Source organism: Sinocyclocheilus anshuiensis, unplaced genomic scaffold (assembly GCF_001515605.1).
Source record: "Sinocyclocheilus anshuiensis isolate Anshui unplaced genomic scaffold, SAMN03320099.WGS_v1.1 scaffold1635, whole genome shotgun sequence".
NCBI lineage: Eukaryota > Metazoa > Chordata > Actinopteri > Cypriniformes > Cyprinidae > Sinocyclocheilus > Sinocyclocheilus anshuiensis.
In genome coordinates this window covers 154,080-163,483 of record NW_015549682.1, presented here as the reverse complement: position 1 = coordinate 163,483, position 9,404 = coordinate 154,080, and the positions used below count along the sequence as shown (strand labels likewise).

Here is a 9,404-nt window from a genome sequence, read left to right as displayed (position 1 = left end):
CGCAATATACATTTGGGCAGCATAGGATCCAGGGAACATATGACTCCCAAAAATGCAACAGACAAAGATCTTGATTTGAAAATGGATCTACTGGATCTTAATGTTCTTGTTATGTGACATTATCTCTTAGGCAGTTAGCAATTAACTACCTTCTTCCTCCTGCCATTTTCTGGTCTAAAACTGTGGTTGCTTTGTTAAAACCAGTTTCCTGTCAACCATCTTTCACCAAGTGTTTATAAGTGGTCGCTAAGCTGACATTTTCATTTACCAGCTAAAAGGCAGAAAAGGAACAATATTCGTAATGGCACGAGAGCTTAAAAGTTGGTCGTTTTGGCGGGCAGTATTGGCAGAGTTTGTTGGGATGATGGTTTTTGTTTTTATTGGCATAGCCTCTGCCACTGGAAACAAGCATAACAGATATCCCGACCAAGAGGTTAAAGTAGCTTTAGCTTTTGGCCTGGCCATTGCCACATTGGCTCAGAGTTTGGGGCATATCAGTGGAGCCCATCTGAACCCAGCTGTTACTTTAGGACTTTTGGTCAGCTGTCAGATCAGTTTCTTCAGGGCCATCATGTATATCATTGCCCAGATGTTGGGAGCTGTGCTGGCAAGTGGCATTATGTTCAAAGTTAGTCCTGACCCTGAATCAACACTGGGACTCAATATGGTAAGTTGTTTTAAATGTAATATTAAATCACAACCACTAATAGTACATTCAGAATTGCATTATTTGGATAGTTTTCACACAGGGAATGTGTTAAGGGCTAGTACTATAAGATACATAAATGTTTATTTTATCTAGCTAAGATTTTGTATGTTGGTTTCAAATTCAAAATCGTCTTAAATTACAATTTGTTTTAGTCTTTCCTCTTTCCAGTATCTTTTCTTTCTTTATTTTTTGTTTGTATAACAATGAAATCACACTGGCATATATTCGGGCAAGGTGTACCTATATAAAGAGTTTTCAGTGGCGTCTGGGGCAGCAAAAGGGTGTCAAATTTGTTTTTACAAAATGTGTTTTCAGGGCTGTCAATGTCAACGTACGTGTAAAATATGAAATATTTTTAATAATTTTTAATACATAATATTATTTCATCAGTAAACAATGTAAACACTTTCCAGGTGATATTTTAACAGTTTGCTATGTAGTATTGCAATGACAATATAAAATTACAATAATCTTGACCTGAGAGCAAAGTTTATACTTTTTTCTTCTTTTCATTTAATATTTTAAATACAATTTCTGTTGCTTTGTGTATTATCTTTTCCATTTTCACTTTTTCATTAATTTTATTTTGTAACTGTTTAAGTTTTACAATAAAAATCATGTTACTTTAGGTCCCCATTCTGACAACATATCCCATGTAGTGTGACTAATAAGGTCAGCGTTTGATAAATGGGCTGTCTTTTTGCTCTGATAATAATGGTGCAGATGTTCAAAATTCATCCAAATATTAAAAGGTCTTGAAATTGCATTTATTATCCTGTCTTGCTGTTGTAATGTGACTGTAGTAGTATAATCTTGTTGAATCCTTTTTCGCATCTTTACAATGTAATCCAATTTTTTCTTATAGCTGAGTAACGGAGTGAAAGTCGGTCAGGGATTTGCCATTGAGCTTTTTGCAACCTTTCAGCTGGTCCTCTGTGTCCTGGCCACAACAGACAAACATCGAACTGATGTTACAGGCTCTGCACCCCTAGCCATCGGACTGTCAGTTGGTTTAGGGCACCTAGTTGCAGTAAGCAACTGACTTTTCATTAACCAAAAATAAATGATATGTAATGATCTTGGAAATTAGATCAGTAGGTCTCCAACCAAGTTTAGTCAAATCTCCATTCTCTTTATGTTAAGTTGCTCATCATAAACTTTATAAGTTCATCATTCCTGTCCCCAGATCAGTTACACCGGGTGCGGCATCAACCCTGCTCGATCTTTTGGACCAGCTGTTGTTCTTGAAGCATTTAAAAACCACTGGGTACGTTCTTCCCTATTTTTTTTTTTTCTATTAGATTGTTGTAAGAACAAATTGTAACACTTTATTTTGATAGTTCCACTTTAGACATCCTACACTCTAAAAAATGCTGGGTTAAAAAGGGACAAACCCAGCTATTGGGTTGTTTTGAACCCAACCGCTGGGTCACATTTTTTAGAGTGAACTAACTATAAGTAACTTTGCAACTACATGTCAACTAGCAGTCATTAGAGTACTAGTAGACTGTCTGCTTAATATCTGCTGACACTTTATTTTGATGCTCCCTCAACAGACCCTCAACTGACTATAAGTAACTATGAAAGTCAAATTATTCTACTATCCCTAACCAATTTACTAATACTCTAATGAGAGTTAGTTAACTTGTAGTTGCAAAGTTACTTGTAGTTATGTCTGAAGTAGATTATCAAAATATAGTTTAACCAGTGCTGGGTAATCTGTAATCTGGATTACATAATCAGGTTCCAAAAATTAAGTACTTGTAATTAGACTATATTACATTTTAAAATACTTCAAGTAATTAGACTAAAGTTCGTTTTTTACTGATTACATATTATTCACATGGTCACATGACCTGCAGATAAATTTTATATATTTTTACTGAGTGTTTTATTTTGATTGTTGTACTTTTAAAAAGATTTTTGTGATTTAATTCATTTTTATCTTAAGTTGCAGTTCCTTCACGAACCTCAGTTTGTGAAACTTTGACCTAAAATAATATTAAATGCACTTCATGTTGTTAATAACAATGAATGGAATATATTTTCTTTCTCTTTGTATTTTTATATCAATATGCTACAATATTATCTTATTTAAATTAATGTGATAAACAAGTTAGGTCAAAAGTATTCAAAAAGTAGTCTGATTACATTATCTAATGGTAATGTAATTGATTACATTACTAACCACAATTTTTGTCATGTAATTTGGAATCAGTAACAGACTACAGTTTTAAAGTAATGTACCCAGTATAACAAATCGCCATTGCTTTTTCAGTTAAAAATAAAAATGAATTTTATTGCAATTTTATTGCTATAGGATTTGGTTATAGCCTAGGTTAAAATGCACTGGCAAAAACTGTTTTTGCATACTTTGTGACACATTGTACTTCCTCTAAGTTTCTTAGGGCTGAAAGGAAAATGATTGGTTTTTTTGGTTACCCGTTCTTTTGCAAAAAAACAAAAAGCAAAGACAATGACCATTTGAATTGCTTTATTATTTCTTAAATATAATTATTTCCTCACATAGATCTACTGGATTGCGCCGATGAGCGGAGGGGTGGCTGCTGCTCTTGTGTATGACTTCTTGCTCTGCCCAACAAGGGAAGCGATTCGCAAGCGTATGAATGTTCTGAAAGGCACAGCTGATCCGGACCCATCTGCGACAGAACCGCTAATCGAACCCCGAATCCCCAGATCCGGTTCTGGTCAGTGGCCCAGGCCCTGAAATGTCTTGTAAATACACCTGCTTGTTATGTCCTTGGTTTTGGTATGCAGATACCTGAAAACTATACCTACATAGAACACCAAAGCATACAATACTATTTCTCTTGTCATTATCCTAACGACAGTTTTGTCAGCTTCTTTTCTGGCTAAATTGACTACTTGCACAGCTACTTCCATGTCCTACTTATAATATCTCAGGAATTTCTTGTAATTCAGTGCGCTTACAGATTTATTCATTGGAAGGCAAATTAGTTCTGCTTTAAGGGCTGGCAGATGATTGAATACATTAATCTTGTTTTCAGCATTACCGTGACTTATGTTGACTTTTGAATATAAATATTTATTATACAATTCATATTTAATCAATCTCAAATGTTAATATGCTGGCAGCCCTTTTTTTTCTTTTTTTTTGTAGTACCCTCAAAAAAATATTTCACATAATCTCATCTTGTGGATTCTGCAAGGTGTATGTAAACATATGACGAGAACTATATATATAATCGGTGAAAAGTTTGGAATAATTCATTTGGAATGATTTGGAATATTTTTTGTTGAAAGAAGTCTGTATTTATCTGGTCAGAAAATAAAGTGATATTGTGAATTATCATTCCAATTTAAAATAACTGCTCTCTATTTGAATATATTGTAAAATGTAATGTATTCCTGTGATGAAATGTTGAATTTTCAGCATCATTACTCCAGTCTTCAGTGTCACATGATCCTTCAGAAATCATTCTGATTTGCTGCTCAAGAAACGTTGCTGATTATCAATGTTGACATTTTTTTTGCTGCATAATATTTTTGTGGAAACCATGATACAAAAAAAATTGGGGCAAGTAATTTAAAAAAAAGATAATACATAATAATACATAATAGATAATACATTTATTCTGCAAGGATCCATTAAATTGATCAAAAGTTACAGTAAAGATATTTATAATGTTACAAAAAAAAGTTTACTTTTAAAGTAAATTCTGTTCTTTTGAACTTTAAAGTCATCAAAGAATCCTGGAAAAAATGCATCATAATTTCCACAAAATATTAAGCGGCAAAAAACGTTTCCAAAAACATTCGAAACATGAAAAAAATCTTAATTATTCCAAACTTTTGACTGGAAGTGTATATTTAAAGGGGTAAGTTTCGATCTTCTGTTCTTCTATCACTAAATAGCGAACCACATTATGTCAAATTGGAAGTACATCAGTTTCTGAGGCACTAGCATATACCAAATTTTCAAAAACAGGTTTCCCTGTTGATGGTCCGGCCTGGCTTTTGGGTAAAGCAATGTTGCTGTATCTCTGGAGTGGGATATAGAGGAAAGAGTTTTGATAGAATTAACATTCATATTAACATTTGAACATTGATAGAACTACACATGTCATTTTTAAGCATTTGCAAATCTATAGCAAATATTCTCAACATTATACTGAGTGTTTTAGGAGAACACTTCTGCAAAGCAGTTAACACGTACAAACCGACCTATGTCAACTTCTGTATCACCTCCAGACTAACTGATACTAAAGCTGTCACACGAGTCAGCAACTTGTTGACTCTCACAAATTACAAAAAACTGAAGCAAGCTGGCCATTGGACAATATTACGACCTGAATGTCTCGCTAACTGTTAAATATAATATCCACTACTAGTGCATTGGAAAGGAAGGATTTGGTTTCCTTTTTGGCACAGTCAGTGGTATTGTATGCATGGATCTACTCATGTATAGCGTTTTTAATTAGGACTACACCAAACCCTATTAAGTAACTGCAATTAAACCTCTTTAGGGACAGCTTTTTGTTCATCAGAAACAATCATCTAGCATCTGTTTTAACACCACTGAAAAGCAAGGGGCCATCCCAAAATGCATCAGAATGGAACGGCATTGAAGGGATGCAAAGAATTTAATATGCATGCCTAAAATTTTTGGCCAACATTCAAATTGTAATCATAAGTTTTGGCTTGGTTTCATTGGAAAACTATGATTTATGTTCAGTGCATTTTATTGTTTCATGAGGTAGATGAAATAAACAGTGAATGAGATCTGTATTATTAGAGACGCAGATGGTTGATTACAAAGTCAGTGTTATAGTCTTATTCCAAATGATTTCTGACAATATAATGTACATTTGGTAATCAAGTTTACTGAAAATTTGTGTCCAGCAACTGGAAACGGCACAACCTAAAGGCCCGCTCACACCATGAACGATAACGATAACTGTATAAACATGAAAGAGAGTCCACACCACAGCTATAACGATAACGATACAGTGGAGCCATATTGTTGGAATCACTTTCAGCACTATTTTTTCCTAGCTGATGAACAATAAAACACTGACAGCCTGTCAGAATTCAAATTCAAGATTAGATCAGTATGCCAGGCTAGCAAACAATGTAACAGTTTAATTCAATTTAGAGATCAGATAGATCACACTAGCTAGATTCACTGTTTAGATGCACTCGAAACATAGCATGCTGAGGACATCTGCTGGTTAAAGTTAAGTGTAAACTGCAGTACGCAATGACTTTACCAAATGAGAAGGCGGGACTATTCCGCCATATTGTGCATTGCACTTTCTCCCATTCATAAGTAATAGACCTCGAACATTACAAAGCACACAATAACTTTAGTTAACTCTACAAGAAGTAAATCCATGTCACCAGCTAATTACTCTTCAGTACTGATGCTATCCACCTTATTTTTCCCGTAAGATCGAGCGTGGTCATTTGTAAATTTAATGTCTTCCGTTTACAGCTATTTTTGGCTGTATAAAACCACTCGTTTTGCAGCTTGATATTTCGAACTGGCCTGTCTTACCATATTATTTTAATGTATTATCTTAATTATAAACACACTGGTTTGTAGTGCAAACCGTTTTACCGTTTACTGCACTTTGTTATTCTTCTCATTATTTTCATACAGCGGCTAATGAACCGGAAGTCTCACACATTGACAGAAAACGGCTTACTTCTGCATTGAAGAGCTACTGCAAAAATGGAAGTTCAGAGACAGAATTCTAAAAATGGCTGCTCACTTGTTTCTCAGGTCTATCTCAGGCACCGTACACTGTAAAAAAAAAATCTGTGACATTTACGGTAAAATACCGGCAGCTGTGGTTGCCAGAACTTCACCGTAAAAAATATGGTAGGAACATTTTAGGTTTAACAGACTTAATTACAACTGATAAGAAAAACTTCAACTATGAAGTGTCATGCAGGGAATTCTGGGAGTGTCAATTTACAGGTTTTCGCCATAAATTATACAATGACTTTTTCTTTTTAACTTCCAAAAACCGTATTTTTAACAGTATGTTACTGTAAAATCACATTAAATGTAATTACATTTATTCACCGAATATAGTATGGAAACGTACTGTTAACCAGTCTAGCATTTTTACAGTCTTTTACTGTTAAAATCACAATAATTTTTTACAGTGTATCTAAAGTCTTCAACGTAAAGCAGCAGATCATCTACATCCTCTTTCCTTACTTTGAAACTGCAACGTGCGTTGAGAATGAACAAAATTTATCGTTCGCAGATATGAACGTAAATATAGTTATCGTAATAGTTATCATTATTATTCTTGGTGTGAATGGGCTGATTACCTGCTCCCCTTCCTCAAAATACTTCTTCGGGCATCACTGATAAAACACGTTGCATGTTTTCACATAACTGTGATTTCAGTTAACCTTGGGTTACCACTGTACTTCTATTTCCAAAAATGTGTTCATAGCAATCTGTGTTTTTGATCACTCTCTGTTGGTCTTAAATTTCTCTGTTTTCTGATATGTGAGTTTCATTTAATGAGTTAGTTTATGTTTATGGCATAGCGGCATGGACAACTGGTTGAATCTGAGAGTAGTGTGTTAGATAAAGCATGTTTATTTTCTCCCAATTTACTATGATAAAACAGGGCACGTTCCTGTCAGTCTGTCCACTTTTCACTCCTACACTGCTTTGCTTCATTTTTCGTAAAGGATTCAGAAGCCATGCAGTGATGAGATTTTGTAGATGCTAAACTTTCAAAAACTATAGCCTACACAGAAATAAAAAATAAAATCATTCAGCAAACGAAGAAAAGTTTTTAAACAAATGTGTCATGAAAACTTGCTGGAGTAAAAGCTTTTAACTTCCCCTATATCGGGTGGCTTTTCTGAGGTTGGGGTGACACTTCTGAACGGCATTTATCGAGTGACAGAACTGCAACACCCAAACGTTCAGTTATCTGTTTCTTCACGTTGTGCTGATGAGGCATAAACAAACACATGCCGTAGATCTCCTCAAGCCCAGCTGTACTGCAAGACAAAAGCCAATTCCAAAACAAATTAAAGGAGATTGCTATGGTGTAAAAAGGAAAGACATCATCATCTTTGTGAACAATAGTACCAAATCTATTAGATAGTCCTCAAGCCTCTATTTGACAGTCCTATGGAATAGTTTGTCTTATTGCATGATTTTTTAAATGTCTGTAACTGTTGGGAATGATAAAATCAAGATTAAAAGATAAATGTGAATGAAGTGTTTCAATTGAAAATGTGTCGCAATATATGTGCCAGCCCTTCCAAGGACACCATGCACATCCAGTTTCAATTATAGGCCTATTAAATACCTGTTAGACACTTTATTTTAGAATAGATTAGTTATGGAATCAGATAAAGATGGATTCATTAATACGGATGATTACATCCACCAGCTTTATTCTGCACCGCTATTCCTGTAACAGACAACCGAAAGTGTAATCTCAGTGGGGCTTTTTTTAAATAATACAATAAAAATGCATTTCAAAAATTAAAAAATTTTTGAGAGTTCTGACTTGTGTTTGTCCTTTTCCTTTTTGTCCTTTTTTTTTTTTTTTTGCTTTGCAGGAGCTGAGTAAAGATGGATTACATGCAGAGCCACCAGGCAAAGTCCTCTCTTGCCAGATATAAATTGACTGGGTATTAGAGCTGCACATCTGTGTAATACTGCGTTGATGGTTTATGTCAGATTAAATGTATATTATTCTGAAAATTTAGATGATTAAAGCTCTGTCTCTGTTCTCTCTAAAGTGAAGAAGAAAGGTAATGAATTCATCATAGTTGCTTGTAACTTCACTCGACCCTGAGCTGAGAAGTGACATTAAAGTACCGAGAAATTACACCTTTTTATGTCACTTTATTTAAGGACCAATTCTCACTATTAACTATATTAGCATGCATATTACTAGCATATTGGCTGTTTGTTAGTACTTACAAAGCACATATTAATGCACGACCATATTCTAGAAATATACAAATAAAATGAGTATGTACATTGACTTGTTTACATCAAAACACCTTTGTAATGTCACCGTGGTACAAAGGGTAACCATAATTTAATGCTTTAGACTTAAAAGACTGACATCTGCTGGACATTTTGTCAAAATCCACAATTCAGGAACATGTATTGGGAATATGTTGTGAAGTTCACACACACCTTACTCAGTTTATTGATGGTGGAGTTTGGCAAAATACTACAACAACAGCTGGAAAGTGGGAAAATACCAGTTTTGAGTAGGTTATTGGTGATTATAATTATTATTATGTTTACACATCATATCACTGTGAATTATGCCTCAAACGTTCGTTTTAAGAGGCCTATTGTTGAATGTTACACAAAGTGAAGGTAAGAGTGACATTTGATCATGGTTTGGTCGATACCTTCAAAATGGCACCTGGGTGACGTCACACATAATAAACATACGTGATTGACAAAGACCGATAAAAGGGCAGTCAAAAGTGAAGCCCAAGAAACAAGAAATATAAAAAAATAGAAAGACAAAATACTGATTATAGTAGTGATTATAATTCTGATACCTATATTCATGTAGCTTCCTTTAAAATATAGTTACCATAGTAACATTCTAAGATGCCTTAAAGGAACACTCCACTATTTTTGAAAATATGCTCATTTTCCAACTCCCCTAGAGTTAAACAGTTGAGTTTTACCGTTTTC

At 34.4% G+C, this 9,404-nt stretch overlaps 1 protein-coding gene across 1 annotated transcript; it reads left to right on the top strand.

The window, feature by feature from the left end:
• The first annotated feature begins 301 nt into the window (after positions 1–301).
• Positions 302–3,437, top strand: LOC107660416 (aquaporin-1-like). Its single transcript, XM_016449714.1, has 4 exons — positions 302–667; positions 1,575–1,739; positions 1,896–1,976; positions 3,240–3,437. Exons 1-4 carry the CDS (start codon positions 302–304, stop codon positions 3,435–3,437), a joined length of 810 nt encoding a protein of 269 aa, XP_016305200.1.
• Positions 3,438–9,404: the final 5,967 nt, after the last annotated feature.

Coding starts and splice junctions, on each gene's coding strand:
- LOC107660416 (XM_016449714.1), top strand. CDS start 302: ATGGCACGAGAGCTTAAAAGTTGGTCGTTTTGGCGGGCAGTATTGGCA. Junction 668..1,574: donor CAACACTGGGACTCAATATG/GTAAGTTGTTTT, acceptor TTTTTCTTATAG/CTGAGTAACGGAGTGAAAGT. Junction 1,977..3,239: donor AAGCATTTAAAAACCACTGG/GTACGTTCTTCC, acceptor TTCCTCACATAG/ATCTACTGGATTGCGCCGAT.